Source organism: Mobula hypostoma, chromosome 7 (genome assembly GCF_963921235.1).
Source record: "Mobula hypostoma chromosome 7, sMobHyp1.1, whole genome shotgun sequence".
Classification (NCBI taxonomy): Eukaryota; Metazoa; Chordata; class Chondrichthyes; order Myliobatiformes; family Myliobatidae; genus Mobula; species Mobula hypostoma.
Window position 1 is genome coordinate 182,296,137 of NC_086103.1, and position 18,687 is coordinate 182,314,823.

At 44.2% G+C, this 18,687-nt stretch overlaps 2 protein-coding genes across 8 annotated transcripts in view; one reads left to right on the forward strand and one right to left on the reverse strand.

The window, feature by feature from the left end:
* The window catches only part of dgat2 (diacylglycerol O-acyltransferase 2), a 66,863-nt gene extending 63,324 nt beyond the window's left edge, over positions 1–3,539 (forward strand). The window contains exon 8 of the mRNA XM_063054671.1: positions 1,459–3,539. Within this exon, the coding sequence (XP_062910741.1) occupies positions 1,459–1,613 (155 nt within the window). The 3' untranslated portion in view covers positions 1,614–3,539. The remainder of the gene's footprint in view (positions 1–1,458) is intronic.
* A 1,140-nt stretch (positions 3,540–4,679) lies between these two features.
* The window catches only part of LOC134349795 (P2Y purinoceptor 3), a 72,791-nt gene continuing 58,783 nt past the window's right edge, over positions 4,680–18,687 (reverse strand). For 3 of the 7 annotated variants that reach the window (XM_063054674.1, XM_063054673.1, XM_063054672.1), the window contains 2 exons: positions 15,389–15,446; positions 4,680–6,583 (listed from right to left, as the gene is read on the reverse strand). In XM_063054674.1, the coding sequence (XP_062910744.1) occupies positions 5,498–6,478 (981 nt within the window). In that variant the 5' untranslated portion in view covers positions 6,479–6,583; positions 15,389–15,446 and the 3' untranslated portion in view covers positions 4,680–5,497. Of the gene's footprint in view, positions 6,584–9,557; positions 10,196–15,388; positions 15,447–18,687 lie in introns of those variants that run through there. The other 4 variants (XR_010018774.1, XR_010018773.1, XR_010018772.1 and 1 more) reach the window with 2 other exon arrangements.

An 18,687-nucleotide genomic window follows, 5' to 3' on the forward strand; every position in this document is an offset into this window, starting at 1 on the left:
AGAGAGTTTTTGGTACATCGGCCTTTATTAATCAAAGTATTGAGTATAAGAGCCAGAATGTTATGATGAGGTTGTATAAGGCATTGGTGAGGCCGAATCTGGAGTATTGTGTTCAGTTTTGGTCACCAAATTACAGGAAGGATATTAATAAGGTTGAAAGAGTGCAGAGAAGGTTTACAAGGATGTTGCCGGGACTTGAGAAACTCAGTTACAGAAAAAGGTTGAATAGGTTAGGACTCTATTCCCTGGAGTGTAGAAGAATGAGGGGAGATTTGATAGAGGTATATAAAATTATGATGGGTATAGATAGAGTGAATGCAAGCAGGCTTTTTCCACTGAGGGAAGGGGAGAAAAAAAAGAGGACATGGGTTAAGGATGAGGGGGGGAAAAGTTTAAAAGGGAACATGGGCTTCTTCACACAGAGAGTGGTGGGAGTATGGAATGAGCTGCCAGACAAGGTGGTAAATGCAGGTTCTTTTAAGAATAAATTGGACAGATGCATGGATGGGAGGTGTATGGAGGGATATGGTCCGTGTGCAGGTCAGTGGGACGAGGCAGAAAATAGTTTGGCACAGCCAAGAAGGGCCAAAAGGCCTGTTTCTGTGCTGTAATGTTTCTATGGTTTCTTAAATGTTACAGGAAATAACAATATGTTGGGATCTGAGCAGTGATCCATTCTGAAATCCCAAGATACCAGAGAGACATTGCTGGTAGATATGAAGTAGTCTCTTTATTTGACAAAATGAGGCCCCCCAAGCATGTTGAGACCCTTTCAGAGGAAGAGGCCTGCTCAACCTGAGATTACTTGACATTTTGTATGCCAAAGATCAAAGGGCAGTTCTATATTTACAGTGTTTCCTCTGAATTACGTACAACTTCACCTCCACCTCCTCCTATTGTGCTATTACAATACTATTGAATGGACCTCTCGTATGAGAAGATGGATTTTTAACCCCGCAGTCATGCACCTTGCACTTTATTGTCTGCCTGTACTGTACTTTCTCTGCAACTGTGCCACTTTAATCTGCATTCTGGTATTGCTGTTGCTTGTACCATTTCAATGCATTGATGTGACAAATGGCATGCAAAACAAGGTTTTCTTGCCATTCGCTATACCCTGGCACAGTAGCGTGGAGGTTAGCACAACGCTTTACCGTACTAGTGACGCAGGTTCAGTTCCTGCTGCTGCCTGTAAGGAGTTGTAAGTGTTCCATGTGACTGCTTGGGTTTCCCCAGGGTGCTCTGGTTTCTTCCCAGTGTCAAAAGGGTCAGTAGGTTAATTGGTCATTGTAAATTGTCCTGTGATTAGGCGAGGGTTAAATCGGTGGGTTGCTGGGGTGGTGTGGCTTGAAAGTCTGGAAAGGCCTGTTCTGCGCTGTATGTCAGTGAACAAATAAATTAACGTGACTGATTTTAATGCTATTTCTTTAACCACTACATCACCTGCTTTTCTTGCAGTCGGAGAGCCAATTTCGGTGCCAAAGATCGAGAACCCTAGTCCTGAGGAGATTGATCACTACCACGAGATTTACCAGCATTCCCTCGTCAAGTTGTTCAACAAATACAAAATTAAGTTTGGCCTCTGCGAATCAGACTACCTAGAAGTGATTTAAAGAAATGCCTTATTTTAATAACCCACATTCCGTCGGCAATTTGACAGGAACCACCCCCGCCAACCCTGAACAGAGTTGAATTTTTGTAGCTCTCTTCACCACTGTACTACTGACTACCAAGAGCCACCGATCAGTATTTTGTCTAATTGTAAAGGAAAATTACTTTTGTGAAGAAATGCTTTGAATTTTCCAAATCAAAGATTTTAACAGAATGTTTTGTCTTTTCATTGCACTCTGGCCACCTAATTAGGTACAGGAGTGGAACCCAGTGTGGTTTTCTGCTGAATCCACCCTCTTCAAGGTTCAATGTGTTGTGCATTCAGATTTGCTCTTTTGCACGCTACTGCTGTAACACCTGGTTATTTGAGTTACTGTCACCTTCCTGTCAGATTGAACCAGTCTGGCCATCCTCCTCTGACCTCAAGGTGACAGAACTGCCACTCACTGTATGTTTTTTTGCACCATTCTCCGTAAACTCTAAAGACTCTGCAGAAAAATCCCAGAAGATCAGCAGTTTCTGAATACACAAACCATTCTATCTGACCTGAAAATGATTGTTGGTGCCAAAGCCATTTAGATCACATTTCTTCCAATTCTGATGTTTGGTCTGAACAACTGAACCTCTTGACTAGATCGGCATTGAGTTGCTGCCTCATGATTGGCTGATTAGATTAGATATTTGCATTAACAAGCCGTTGTACAAGTGTACCCAATTAAGTGGCCACTGAGTGTATGTAGTCTTGTGATTATGTTTCCTTAAAACTAGACAGTCCATTGAATTACTTAATCAAATTGTTAATCAGTGGGACTGTTTTCAATGTTTAAAATGCACATAACAATGCAATTCTCTTGTCCACCAACTCTCTTAACAGGAGAGAAAAAAGGCCAAAGCTGAACTGAATTATTTTTTCTTTGCACCTTAATTTTTTAATTTAGACTGTGCCCTCATTAATCTATTTGTAGGAGGCTAACTAGGTGTTTTCGAGGTAGCACAGAGAGGAGGGAAATATATTCATAAATGCATTCTGTCCTTGTATTTCAGTGTGATAGACACTTGTACAATTAAATAGTTGACAGCAAACATCAATGCAGGTAAAGGAAGTAAATATTTATTTTTTATTTAATTAGCAATACAGCACTGTACCAGAGCCCTTTGCCCAGTTGCACCCTTGTGACCAATTAACCAACTAACCTGCAAGTTTTTGGGATGTGGGAGGAAAGCAGGGCACCCGGAGGAATTCCCATGCGGTCACAGGGAGAACGTCTAAAAACACCTTCCAGTCAGCACTGGAGATTGAACCCGGGCCGCTGGCGGTGTTAGCATTGCGCTAACCGCTACACTACTACCGTGTTTCTCTTTCCCCCCCCCCCCCCCGCCAATTGTAAACACCTACAGGTAAGTAGGTTAATTGGACAAATGGGTGTAATTGGGTGGTGCGGACTTGTTGGCCTTTACTGTATCTCAAAATAAAATCAGTACAATTCTTCTCTGGAGGAGGATTAATCAGCAGCTCTAGTTTGGAAGGACAGACATCTGTGCTGTCACAAGGGAGCAAGTAGATGTCTTGATCATGGTTTAAAAGTGGGTACAGGTTGCTATATCCGTCCTCCCTGCACTTTATTGAGTCCTGATGATTGGACGTTCAACTTCGAGGTTTGGGACCTAATGGTAGATGTCGACCCTAAAACAAAAATACACCTCTTCCTCTTGCTCCCTCCTTGTCTTTGGTGTACTTTATCAGAACTTGTTTACATCCAGCCAACTGAAGAAAAGCCATACTGTATACATCTAAGTATTCTATTTTTGAAATGAAATGTTAATGTGTTTCCAATGTTTCGAGCAAGTGACATTCCATGGTTCATTCTGCTGATGTTTTCTTGCTATCTTTCCCACCGCAGTGCACACTTTTGTACAGACTGTGGAGATGAATAAAATCTACTTTTTTTTATTTAAAAAAAAGCACTCGTGTCATGTGGTTAAATTGCAGAGCGGGTGGGGGGGGGAGGACGTATGCAGTAAATGGACAGAACTAGTTCAAGTTTAATTCTCGTTCAGCAATGTTCATGTATATAGCTAAATGAAACTTTTCTTATTTATTTGCTAAGATACAGCACAGAACTGGCCCTTCAAGCCATGCTGCCCAGCTTCAACCATAACCTAATCACAGGACACACCACTAGGGAGCACCACAGTACCACCACTGAACCATCTTGTCTTGAGGAACCAGGAGAAACTGGTTTCTCCCCAGGTTATAAAAAGTGTTCGTTCCAGAGAACTGTTCATAAATGCCTGGATTAGAGAGCATGTCTTATGGGGACAGGCTGAGTGAGCTGAAACTTTTCTCCAGAAAGGAGGAGGATAAGCGGTGACTTGACAGAAGTGTCAAAGGCATAGATCGAGTGGACAGCCAGAGACACTTTTCCAGGGCAGAAGAAGGCATAATCTTAGTATTTTGAGGAAAGCAAAGGTGGAGGGGTGGGGTATATCAGAGATAGCTGTTTCTTTTATACACAGAATGTTGGGTGCATGGAACACTGTCAGGAGTGGAGGTTGAGGCAGATACAGCAAGAATATTTAAGGTGACTGGAGGAAAGTATAGGGGGGATATCAGGTAGGTTTTTCCCCAGAGTGGTGGTAAATGGAGCACCCTGCCAAGAATGCTGGTCAAGGTAGATACACTAGGGACATTTAAGAGAGTCTTAGTTAGGCAGATGGGTGTAAGGAAAATGGAGGGCTGTGTGGGAGGGAAGGGTTAGGTTGAGGTTGTGGGCCAAAGGGCCTGCGCTGCTGTTATGTTCTATGATGTTATGAAAAGATGACAGTGTGGACAGCAGGAGACTGATCCCAGCGGAGTAGAAGATTGAGAACTACAGGTCATGAGGGGGGAAGTGAACTGAGAGTGATGGGAGCACAAGTGCAACTGGAATCTGGAAGGCGCTGTCTTCAGGTGTGGTGGAGGCAGGACCCATTAGAGTCGTAGTCTCTCAGCACAAAGACAGGCCTTTTGGGCCATCTAGACCATGCGCACCAAGATCCATTTGCCCAAGTTTGGCCTACCATCTGTCAATCTGCATACCTGTCTAAATCTCTTAAAGTTGCCTGTAACTTTCCAGTGGGAATTGGTGAGGAAGGATCCTGGAGTAAGGATCTATTGCCCACAACGGGCTGAGTGGCCGTTTCTGCTGCTGTACCCATTCTATGACTCTGAGTACAATGGAAATGGGGCGGGGGGGGAGGAGAAGAGGATCGGTTGGGCTACGACGAGGTCAGGCCGCACTTGGAGTATCGTGGGCAGTTTTGGGCCCCTTTCCTATGAAAGGATGTGCTGGCATTGAGATGCTTCAGAGGAGGTTCACGAGAATGGCTCTGGGAAGGAAAGGGTTAATGCATGAGAAGAATTTGGCTCTGGGCCTGTTACTCAGAAAACTGAGGAGAGGGGATCTTATTTAACCTATTCAAAGGCAACTACAACAAAGTGGACAGTGGAGAGGATATTTCCTATAGTGGGGGAGTCTAGGGCCAGAGGGCACAGCCTCAGGATAGAAGGAATAAATCAGCCATGGTGGAATGACGGAACAGACTCGATGGGCTGATTGGCCTAATTCTGCTCCTATGTCTTATGGTTTTCTGAAGGCGTTATCCCGCAGCCCATTCAGTTTTCTTCTCATTTTCACTCCTGGACTGGACTGGACAACCTATATACGAGAGCAGACCACACTGGTTGGATGAACAAAGGTGCACCTTGTTCAGGCTTCCCTGCAGAGGTGTTGGTCTGTGGTCACTTGGTTGACCTTGCTAGAACCTCCCTGGTCTTGATGCACAATGACTACTGAACGTCCATCCACCCTCAACAGCAATGTCCAAGCATTGGCCGGACCGGCCATCATGGCGTTCCCTCCTTATCAACCTTCTGAGTGGCGCTGACCATCTGTTTCAGCCTCCTCATCCCTAGCTGGAGGTTCTTGTGCGTGAAGTAGAACAGGATGGGGTCCAGCACGCTGTTCATGCTGGCCAGGGGCCTGGTGGACTTGTAGGCCCGGGCAAAGCGCTGAAGTGTCTCGCAGGGCACGGAATGCTGCGCACGCACAATCAGGTACATTGTCTTTGTTAGGTGGAAAGGTACAAAGCTGATTACGAACACCGTAGCCACGATGACCACCATCCTCAGCGCCCTGAGCCTTCTCTGCTGGTTGGCAAGTCCCAGGAGCTGGTCGGGCCTGCTGAGGACCATCACCATGGCGCAGTAGCAAGCCAGCAGCCCGATGAAGGGGATGGCGAAGCCCACCACCGTCAGGGTGATTCCATAGGGGAAGTAATGGCGGGAGAACTCAGGGCTGCTCAGGTCATAACAGACTGTACGGTTCCTCTGTATGCCAGTCGTGGCAAATCTCCAGGTGGGAGCGCACTCTGCCAGAACTAGGACCCAAACCAAGCCACAGACTGTCCAGGCAAACCTGGGACCCCGCTTCTTGTGCCACAGGCTCAATGGGTAGCAGATGCCAATATAGCGCTGGAGGCTGATGCAGGTGAGAAAGAGGATGCTCCCGTGGAGGTTAGCGTAGAACAGGAACCGCACGGCCTTGCACGCTATCTCACCAAAGGGCCAGTAGTCCATGTGGATGTAGTTGTAGATCAGGAGAGGGAGGGAGCACACGTATAAGATGTCAGCCATGGCGAGGTTGAGCATGTAGATGGTGTTCTTGGTCAGGACCTTGCCAGAGAGCCAAATATGGACCACCACTGTCAAGTTCAACATTATCCCAAGGATCAGCACCACTGTGTAAGTGACGGGGAGAAGGATGTTCTTGAACTTCTCCTGGAAGGTGCAGCCACTGTTACCTGGGACCGAGGTAGAATTCTCCATGTCTCAAACACGTTAAAACCAGGTCACATCTCGAGGAAGTCTCCCACCAGCTCAGATCGACTCATGTCCCTCCCGATCCAGAGGCGAGGCCCTCACCAGGTGGACCTAGGGTGCAATGATAGGGTTAGCTTCTTGATTGAGGTCCCCTCATGACAGGAAGGATGTGGAAGCTTTAGAGAGGGTGTAGGGGAGATTTACCAGGACACTGCCTGGATTTGAGAGCATTTCTTATGAGGAGAGGTTGAGCAAGCTGGGGCTTTTCTCTTCGAAACAAAGGAGGAAGAGAGGTAACTTGATAGAGGTGTAGAAGATGATAAGAGGCATAGAAAGCAGAGGGTGCAGAGGAAGATTTGCCAGGATGCTGATAGCTCTACATTAATCCCAAACACAAGATGCTGGAATTCCAGAGCAACACACACAAAATGCTGGAGGAGCTCAGCAGGGCAGGTAGTATCTATGGAGGGGAATAAACAGTCGATATTTCAAGCTGAGATTCTTCATCAGGACCTAAACCAATCCTGTTTTACCCTTCCCTCAATTCTCATTAGCAACCAAGAGATCCCACCACTTGCCTTCACACACAGGGCAATTTACATGGGCCAACTAACCCACTGACTCACATGAACTGGAAGGTCAAATTTGAAGGAAGAATACAGGGTTAATGACAGGATTCTTAGCAGTGTGGAGGAACAGAAGGATCTTAGGGTCCATCCCTCAAAGTTGCTGTGCAAGCTGACAGGATTGTTAAGAAGGCACATGATGTGTTGACCTTCATCTGACTGAATGGTGCCAGAACAACCTCTCACTCAATGTCAACAAAACCACAACCACAGGGCTGATTACTGACTACAGGAGGAGGAAACTGGAGGTCCGTGAGCTAGTCATCGGCAGCTGATCAGAGGTGGAGAGGGTCAGCAACTTGAAATTCCTTGGTATTATCATTTCAGAGGATCCAGCACATTACAAAAACGGCAAGGCAGTGCCTCTACTTTCTTAGAAGTTTGAGAAGCATTGGCTTGTCACCTAAAACTTTAACAAACTTCTATAGATGTGCGGTGGAGAGTATGTGGACTGGGTACTTCACTGCCTGGTATGGAAACACCAATGCCCATGAATGGAAAAGCCTGCAAAAAGCAGTGCATCATGAGTAAAGTCCTCCCCACCATTGAGCACATCTCCAGGGAGCACTGTCACAGGAAAGCAGTATCCATCATCAACAACCCCACCACCTAGGCCGTACACTCTTCTCACTGCTGCCATCAGGAAGAAGATACAAGAGCCTCAGGACTCTCAAACACCAGGTTCAGAGATGGTTATTACCCCTCAACCATCAGGCTCTTGACTCAAAGGGGATAGCTCCACTCAACTTTATTTGCCCCATCATTGAAATGTTCCCACAACCACTTTCAAGGACTCTTCATCTCATATTCTCAATATTTATTGCTTATTTATTTATTATTATTATTTCTTTCTTTTTATATTCGCACAGGTTGTTGTCTGTTGCACTTTAGTTGTTCCTCTGACTTTGCTGGGTGCAGTCTTGCAATTTATTCTGTCGTGTTTCTTTGAACTTTCTGTGAATGTCCGCAAGAAAAAGAATCTCAGGGTTGTATATGGTGACATGTATGTACGTTGATAATAAATTTACTTCGAACTTTGAACATTGAGTATACTTGTATCATATTGTAAGTTAGGTTGTCCGACTTCGAAATCAACAATTTAGTAGTGGAAAAATGCAGTTACTGGTCTGGAACCTGGAGAAGCAGGAAGCAGTCTTAGTAACAATTATTATCACAGAATAAACATCATCATCATTATTATTTGTCACATCATATGAACCGGGCGATTGTGGTCTTTCCATGACCATGATTGTTCTTGGTAAGTTTTTCTACAGAAGTGATTTGCCATTTCCTTCTTCTGGGCAGTGTCTTTACAAGACGGGTGACCCCAGCCATTGTCAATACTCTTCAGAGATTGTCTGCCTGGCGTCAGTGGTTGCAGAACCGAGACTTGTGATTTCCACCAGCTGCTCGTACGACCATCCACCACCTGCTCCCATGGTTTCACATGACCCTGATCGGGGGGCTAAACAGGTCATAGTCATACTTTATTGATCCCGGGGGAAATTGGTTTTCGTTACAGTTGCACCATAAATAATTAAATAGTAATAAAACCATAAATAGTTAACTAGTAATATGTAAATTATGCCAGTAAATTATGAAATAAGTCCAGGACCAGCCTATTGGCTCAGGGTGTCTGACCCTCCAAGGGAGGAGTTGTAAAGTTTGATGGCCACAGGCAGGAATGACTTCCTATGACGCTCTGTGTTGCATCTTGGTGGAATGAGTCTCTGACTGAATGTACTCCTGTGCCCAACCAGTACATTATGTAGTGGATGGGAGACATTGACCAAGGTGCTACACTTTGCCCAAGGGTGACCTGCAAATAGTGGAGGGAAGGAGTGTCTTACACCTCCTTTGGTAGAGACGTATCTCCACCCCACCACCCATATGAGAGGGTTAGATAGAGTAATTTCAAGTAGGCTCTTTCCATGGAGATTGGGTGGCACTAGAACTAGAGGTCATGGATTAAGAGAGAAAAGTGAAATGTTTAAGGAGAACATGAGCTCTTCACTCAGAGGATGGTGAGAGTGTGAAACGAGCTGTTGGGGGAGTGGTGGGTAAGCGGTGGAGAGTATGTGGACTGGGTACTTCACTGCCTGGTATGGAAACACCAATGCCCATGAATGGAAAAGCCTGCAAAAAGCAGTGCATCATGAGTAAAGTCCTCCCCACCATTGAGCACATCTCCAGGGAGCACTGTCACAGGAAAGCAGTATCCATCATCAACAACCCCACCACCTAGGCCGTACACTCTTCTCACTGCTGCCATCAGGAAGAAGATACAAGAGCCTCAGGACTCTCAAACACCAGGTTCAGAGATGGTTATTACCCCTCAACCATCAGGCTCTTGACTCAAAGGGGATAGCTCCACTCAACTTTATTTGCCCCATCATTGAAATGTTCCCACAACCACTTTCAAGGACTCTTCATCTCATATTCTCAATATTTATTGCTTATTTATTTATTATTATTATTTCTTTCTTTTTATATTCGCACAGGTTGTTGTCTGTTGCACTTTAGTTGTTCCTCTGACTTTGCTGGGTGCAGTCTTGCAATTTATTCTGTCGTGTTTCTTTGAACTTTCTGTGAATGTCCGCAAGAAAAAGAATCTCAGGGTTGTATATGGTGACATGTATGTACGTTGATAATAAATTTACTTCGAACTTTGAACATTGAGTATACTTGTATCATATTGTAAGTTAGGTTGTCCGACTTCGAAATCAACAATTTAGTAGTGGAAAAATGCAGTTACTGGTCTGGAACCTGGAGAAGCAGGAAGCAGTCTTAGTAACAATTATTATCACAGAATAAACATCATCATCATTATTATTTGTCACATCATATGAACCGGGCGATTGTGGTCTTTCCATGACCATGATTGTTCTTGGTAAGTTTTTCTACAGAAGTGATTTGCCATTTCCTTCTTCTGGGCAGTGTCTTTACAAGACGGGTGACCCCAGCCATTGTCAATACTCTTCAGAGATTGTCTGCCTGGCGTCAGTGGTTGCAGAACCGAGACTTGTGATTTCCACCAGCTGCTCGTACGACCATCCACCACCTGCTCCCATGGTTTCACATGACCCTGATCGGGGGGCTAAACAGGTCATAGTCATACTTTATTGATCCCGGGGGAAATTGGTTTTCGTTACAGTTGCACCATAAATAATTAAATAGTAATAAAACCATAAATAGTTAACTAGTAATATGTAAATTATGCCAGTAAATTATGAAATAAGTCCAGGACCAGCCTATTGGCTCAGGGTGTCTGACCCTCCAAGGGAGGAGTTGTAAAGTTTGATGGCCACAGGCAGGAATGACTTCCTATGACGCTCTGTGTTGCATCTTGGTGGAATGAGTCTCTGACTGAATGTACTCCTGTGCCCAACCAGTACATTATGTAGTGGATGGGAGACATTGACCAAGGTGCTACACTTTGCCCAAGGGTGACCTGCAAATAGTGGAGGGAAGGAGTGTCTTACACCTCCTTTGGTAGAGACGTATCTCCACCCCACCACCCATATGAGAGGGTTAGATAGAGTAATTTCAAGTAGGCTCTTTCCATGGAGATTGGGTGGCACTAGAACTAGAGGTCATGGATTAAGAGAGAAAAGTGAAATGTTTAAGGAGAACATGAGCTCTTCACTCAGAGGATGGTGAGAGTGTGAAACGAGCTGTTGGGGGAGTGGTGGGTAAGGGATTGATTTGAATATTTAAAAGAAATTTAGATAGGTCATGGATGGGAGGGGTATATGGAGGGGTCTGGTCTGGGTGAAAGTTGATGGGACTAGGCAAATTATTGGTTTGGCACAGACTAGATGGACCAAAGGGCCTGTTTCTCGAACATAGCTAGAACATAGAAATCTACAGCACATTTCTGGCCCTTCGGCCCACAATGTTGTGCCGACCATATAATCAACTCTAGAAACTGCCCAGAATTTCCCTACCACATAGCCCTATTTTTTTCTAAGCTCCATGTATGTATCTAAGGGTCTCTTAAAAGACCCTATTGTACCTGTCTATACAACCATCACTGGCAATGCATTCCACACACAGACCACTCACTGTGTAAAAAAAACTTACCTCCGACATTACCCCTGTACCTACTTCCAAGCACCTTAAAACTATGCTCCTTGGGTTAGCTATTTCAGCCCTGGGAAAAAGCCTCTGAGGAAAGACATCTTTGCCATAGAGGGAGTACAAAGAAGGTTCACCAGATTGATTCCTGGGATGGCAGGACTTTCATATGAAGAAAGACTGGATGAATTGGGCTTGTACTCGTTGGAATTTAGAAGATTGAGGGGGGATCTGATTGAAATGTATAAAATCCTAAAGGGATTGGACAGGCTAGATGCAGGAAGATTGTTCCCGATGTTGGGGAAGTCCAGAACGAGGGGTCACAGTTTGAGGATAGAGGGGAAGCCTTTTAGGACCGAGATTAGGAAAAACTTCTTCACACAGAGAGTGGTGAATCTGTGGAATTCTCTGCCACAGGAAACTGTTGAGGCCAGTTCATTGGCTATATTTAAGAGGGAGTTAGATATGGCCCTTGTGGCTACGGGGATCAGGGGGTATGGAGGGAAGGCTGGGGCGGGGTTCTGATCATAATAAATGGCGGTGCAGGCTCGAAGGGCCGAATGGCCTACTCCTGCACCTATTTTCTATGTTTCTATGTTTCTAACCACACGATCAATGCCCCTTATCATCTTATACACCTCTATCAGGTCACCTCTCATCCTCCATTGCTCCAAGGATAAAAGGCCAAGTTTACTCAACCTATTCTCATAAGGCACAATCTCCAATCCAAGCAACATCCTTGTAAATCTCCTCTGCACTCTCTCTATAGTATCCACATCCTTCCTGTAGTGAGGTGACCAGAAATGAATACAGTACTCCAAGTGGGGTATAACTAAAGTTCTAAAACCATAAGATATAGGAGCAGAAGTAGGCCATTCGGCCCATTGAGTCTGCTCGTCATTCAATCATGGGCTGATCCAATTCTTCCAGTCATCCCCACTCCCCTGCCTTCTCCCCATACCCTTTGATGCCCTGGTTAATCAAGAACCTATCCATTTCTGCCTTAAATGCACCCAATGACTTGGCCTCCACAGCTGCTCGTGGCAACAAATTCCACAGATTTACCACCCTCTGACTAAAGTAATTTCTCCACATCTCTGTTCTAAATGAACGCCCTTCAATCCTGAAATCGTGCGCTTTTGTCCTAGACTCCCCTACCATGGGAAATAACTTTGCCATATCTAATCTGTTCAGGCCTTTAAGCATTTGGAATGTTTCTATGGGATCCCCCCCTCATTCTCCTGAACTCCAGGGAATACAGCCCAAGAGCTGCCAGACGTTCCCCATACAGTAACCCTCTCATTTCTGGAATCATTCTCATGAATATTCTCTGAACCCTCTCCAATGTCAGTATATCCTTTCTAAAATAAGGAGCCCAAAACTGCACACAATACTCCAAGTGTGGTCTCACGAGTGCCTTATAGAGCCTCAACATCACAACCCTGCTCTTATATTCTATACCTCTAGAAATGAATCCCAATATTGTATTCACCTTCTTTACCACCAACTCAACCTGGAGGTTAACCTTTAGAATATCCTGCACAAGGATCCTAAGTCCCTTTACATCTCTGCATTTTGAATTCTCTCCCCATCTAAAAAATAATCTGCTGGTTTATTTATTCCACCAAAGTGTGTGACCATACACTTTCCAACATTGTATTTCATTTGCCACTTCTTTGCCCATTCCCTGAAACTATCTAAGTCTCTTTGCATGCTCTCTGTTTCTTCAACACTACCCGCTCCTCCACCTGTCTTTGCATCCTTGTTTTGTAGAGCTGTAACATTACCTCTCGACTCTTGAGCACAATCCCACAGTTAACGAAGGCCAACACACCATACGCCTTCTTTAACAACACTGTCAACCAGCACGGCAGCTTTGAGTGTCCTACGGAATGGACCCCAAGATCTCCCTGATACTCCACACTGCCAAGAGGCTTACCATTTATATTATATTCTGTCTTCCAAGTTGACCTATCAAAATGAACCACTTCACACTTGTCTGGGTTGAACTCCATCTGCCCCTTCTCAGCTGAGTTCTGCATCCTCACCCCCAAACGCTGTAATGTTCTATGACTCCATAACAAAACAATCAGATTCTCATAAAAGTCCCCCTCGGAGAGAGAACGTGCCATCCTTACTCATTCTGGGCTCTATATGATTCTTCAATAGCCGATCAATCCTCTTGATTGTCCAGGAAGGAAAGAAATAGACTGATAGAGTCCCACAGCACGGGAAAAGACCCTTCTACCCATCTAGTCCATACCAACCAAGATTCCCACCTCACGGTAATGTTATGTGTTTGTTCCAGAGCACAGTGCGCTGTGTCCGGAGGGTAAGGAACAAAAGGCCTGGTTTCCAAATTTCTTTTAAATGTTGAAATCGAACCTGTATCCACCACTTCCACAAGAAGCTCGTTTCACACTCTCACCACCCTCAGAGTGAAGAAGCTCCCCCTAGCGTTCCTCTTAAATGTTTCACAGTCTCACAGTACAGAAACAGGCCCATCATCCCAACAAGTCCATGCTGACCAAGATTCCTATCCAAGCCAGATCCATTTGCCAGCGTTTGACCCACATCTCTCCAAACATGTCCTGAACATGTCCTGTGTTTAGACATAATATCTCCAAAGTGTCTTTTAAACATTGTTACTGTATCTGCCTCAACAACGTCCTCTAGCAGTTATCCCAAATACAGACCACCCTCTGGGTGAACATGTTGTTTCTCAGGTCCCTATTAAATCTCTCCCTCCTCACCCTAAATCTATGCTCTCTAGTACTTGATTCCCCAGCCCTGTGACCATTCACCCTATTTATGCTCCTCATACAGTACTGTGCAAAAGTCTTAGGTTGATTGATAAGTTTGTGGCCTAAGGTAGAAGGAGTCAATTTTAGAAAACCTAGCACATTTATTTTTAAAATCATCTCCTTCTACCTTAGGCCACAAACTTATCAATCACTCCTGATGTGTTATTAACTTCAAACTTTCTGCATAATCACTCAAAGAGTTAACCTGCATGTGCATGTAACGAGAGCTGTATAACACATCTCTTTCTACCTTAGGCCACGAACTTATCAATCACTCCTGCTGTGGACACTTTCTGGAGGTCCAAGGTCCGTATGCTCTACGACCGCTGGACTAAGTGTGTAAATGTAGAAGGGGACTATGTTGAAAAATAAATGTGCTAGGTTTTTTAAAATTGACTGCTTCTACCTCAGGCCATGAACTTATCAATCACCCCTCGTGTGTGTGTGTGTGTGTGTGTGTGTGTGTGTGTGTGTGTGTGTGTGTGTGTGTGTGTATGTATATATATATATACACACACACACACACACACACACACATATAGCTAAGGTACTAAGACTTCTGCACAGTTCTGTAGTAACTTTATGTATTGCACTGTATTGTTGCTAAAAAAAAACTCACAAATTTCATGACATATGTGAGTGATGATAGATCTGATTCTGATGTGGGTCTCTATTGTGGGTGGAGAGTGGGAAGGGGCAGGGAGAGGGAATTGTGGCTGGGAAAAGGGGAAGAGAGAGGGGAGGGGGCGGGAAGCATCAGAGAGACGTTCTATAATGATCAATAAACCAATTGTTTGGGTCTATTGGGCCATGAACTGCCCCCGGTGCTCCTTCTGCCACCTGTCCAACACCCCTCCCACAGCACTCCACCCTCGCCATTCCCAAAATCTTTTTCTTCTGCCAGAATTGCAAACTCGCTTTCCGCTCCATGTTGACAAGTACAGTGCTGTGCTAAAGTACTGTCAATGTGTCTAAGACTTTTGCACATTACTGTAATTCTATACATTTCCGTAGGATCACTCATCATTCTCCTACCAATACCCTCTACAAGTTTATGCCCCTTCACTAAATCGCCCTTCGAACAGTACAGTAATGTACCAGTTAGCGCCACGTTTTACAGCATTAGCGAACACCAATCGGGGTTCAGCTCCCTGCGTGTGTGTCTTCCGGGTGCTCCAGTTTCCTATCGCATTCTAAAGACATATACATTGGGGTTACCGAGTTGTGGGCATGCACCGTTGACAATGCAAGCATGGCAACACTTGTGGGCTGCCCCCAGCACAGCCTCAGACTGTGTTGGTTGTTGATGCAAACAATGCATTTCATTGTATAGTTCAATGTACGTGTGTCAAATAAAGCTAATCCTTAATCTAACCCCGTGCTTGATCTTGGCCAAAGAGACTTCTCACCTGTTGAAGGATCACCATCGCTCCTTAAATCCCGGCAGCGGCCATCCAGCACGTAAACCTGATAAAAAGCAGAAAAAAGCAAGTAAAGGGTCAGCGGATGGTCTCACCCTCCTTTTCAGGTGCACATATTACTCATAATATCAATTAATTGTCAATATTAGGCCATAGCCCTTCACACAGACAAAGCAGTCCCTACTATCGAGCACATCTACAAGGAGCGCTGCCATAAGAAAGTAGCATCCCTCATCAAGGACCCCCAAAATCCAGGCCATGCTCCCTTCCTGCTACTACCATCAGTCAGAAGGTACAGGAACATTAGGTGCCACACCACCAGGTTCAGGAACAGTTATCACCCTACAGCCATCAGGCTCCTGAACCAGTGTGGATAACTCCACTCATCTCAACTCTGAACTGATTCCACAACCTATGGACTCACTTTCAAGGACTTTACAACTCGTGTTCTCAGTGTTACTAATTTACTCCGGGTATTCTGGTTTTCTCCCACATCCCAAAGACATACAGCATAGGTTGGGGCTAGTAAGTGGTGGGCACACTATGTTGGCGCCGGAACTCAAATTGCAACAACTTGAATTGTGGAGGTGTTGATGCAAAACAACCTGTTTCACTGTGATTCAATGTTTTAAATTAATGTGAGAATGTGAGAAATAAAACTAATCTTTAGATTTCACTCCTCAGCCTCCTCTGTCTAAAGAACCCCAGCGAAGCCAATCTCTAAGTATGAGAGATTGTACAGATGCTGAAAATCCAGAGCAGCACACACAAAATGCCGGAGAAACTCGGCAGATCAGGCAGCATCTATGAAAAGGAATAAAGAATTGACGTTTCAGGCCAAGACCCTTTTTCAGATTTGGATCTGGTGCTCCCGGTGTGGCCTCCTGTATGTCTGTGCGACCAATATTCCCCTTAAGGCATGCATGTTTGCAAGTGCACACATGTCTTTTGCTAGAAGTTCACAAAGGAATTTAAACTGCGCACGAAAGGTTGTCGCCCTCTACCTCATTGACACGTTAAGTATATTTCATGATCGTACACGATCACATTTCCTTTTCCGGTTTCTGATGTGGTCAGTGTTGACAACGTGGAGTTTATAATGACTTGTTTGCAGATTTTAGAACTGGCTTAATTATAATGTTTTAATTGAATAAATTATTGATTCACTATGTCAAATTCCAAAGAAGCAAAGGGTGTGAAGCGTAAAAGAACTGCTAGTTCATTTAAAGCAGAATGGCTTAATGAAACAGTAGAAACTGCTACACTAGAAGCTCATGAGGTCAGGAATGTGCAGCTACAAGAAATATTTATGCACAATACAGAAACTGGTGTTATCTGTGTGTATTGTCATGATGCAAAAGTTGCTGGAGAATTTTCAGGTGGAAAGAAGAGGAGTGATATTTGGAAACTTGACTTTTTAAAGCGTCATTTAGCAAGCAAATCACATATGGATGGTGTGCAAGAGCTCTGGCGAGAAAATCCTTTATTACCTGCTACAGGCCTGCTACATATGTTCATATGTTTTGTGAAAGTGCAGATGAACAAGAGTGAAAACAATCAAACCCAGAGGAGATCACAGTTCTTGTTGTGAGTGCTTTGCTAGCTGTTAAAATGAATACTTCTATACATAAAATTCAGTGCTGACATGTCACTGTGCAAAAAACTGAACAGCAAAAGATTTTTGCACACACTGGTCATTACAAGTTAGAGAGAACATTATGTGCGACATGACGTAGATTGGGAGATTGCTTCATTGAGCACATTCACTCCGTCTGCCACAAAAAAAAATTGAGATCACAAAACCATAACACATAGGAGCAGTATTTGGCCATTTGGCCCACCAAATCTTCTCCATCATTTCATCATGGTTGATACAATTTTCCTCTCAGCTCTAATCTGCTGCCTTCTCCCAGTATACCTTCAAGCCCTGACCAATCAAGAATCTATGAACCTCTACCTTAAATATACATAAAGACTTGGCTTTGCTACAGCCACGTGCAGCAAAGAATTCCACAGATTCACTCTCTCTGGCTAAAAAAATTCCTCATCTCTGTTCTTAAAGGACACCCCTCTATTCTGAGGCTGTGTTCTCTTGTCTTAGACTCTGTCACCATGGGAAACATCCCCTTCACATCCACTCTATCAAAGCCTTTCATCATTCAATAGGTTTCAATAAGGTCACCCCTCATTCTTCTGAATTCTAGTGAGTAGAGGCCAGGAGACATCAAACACTCTTCATATGACAAGCTATTCAATCCTGGAATTATTTTCGTGAACATCCTTTGAATTCTCTCCAGTTTCAGCACATCCTTTCTAAGATATTATTTCTCTAGCATTGTTTTCCAGTGGTTTGATATCCCTTTTATACTTTATGTATTTGAAGAAACTTTTGGTACCCTCCTCAACATATTGGGTAGCTTACTTTTGTATTCCATCTTTACCTTCTTAATGACTTTTTTAGATGTCTTCTGTTGGATTTTAAAAGCTTTCCAATGCTCTAACTTCCCACTAATCTTTGCTCTATTATATGCCCTCTCTGTGGCTTTCATATTGGCTTTGACTTCTCTTGTTCTCCACAGTTGTGTCATCTTGCCTTTAGAATACTTTTTCCTCTTTATATATCCTGTGCCCTCCAAATTGCTTCCAGAAATTCCAGCAATTGCTGTTCTGCTGTCATCCCTGCCAGTGCTCTTTTGGAATCAATTCTGGCCAACTCCTCTCTCACGCCTCTGTAATTCCCTTTACTCCACTGTAATGCTGATACATCTGAATTTAGCTTCTCCTTCTCAAATTTCAGGGTGAATTCGACCATATCATGATCACTTTCTCCTAAGGGTTCTTTTACCTTAAGTTCTTAAATCAATTCCGGTTCTTTGCACAACACCCAATCCAGAATAGCTGATCCCCTGGTGGGGTCAGCCCCAAGCTGCTCTAAAAAGCCATCTCGTAGGCAGTCTAGAAATTTCCCCTACTGGTATCCAGCACCAACCTGATTTTCCCAATCTTCCCCCATGACTATAGTAACATTGTCTTTTAGGCATGCATTTTCTCTCTCTAATTTTCTAACTTGTATGCCATATCTTTACTACTGTTTGGGGGTTTGAATACAACTCTCATCAGGGTATTTTTTTTTTTGCAGTTCCTTAGCTCTATCCACAATGATCAATACCTTCTGACCCTATGTCACCTCTTTCTAATGACTTAATTTCATTTTTTACCAACAGAGCAACACTGGCCCCTCTGACATCCTGACTGTCTCCTCATCTTCAGCACCATTATCTGCCTTT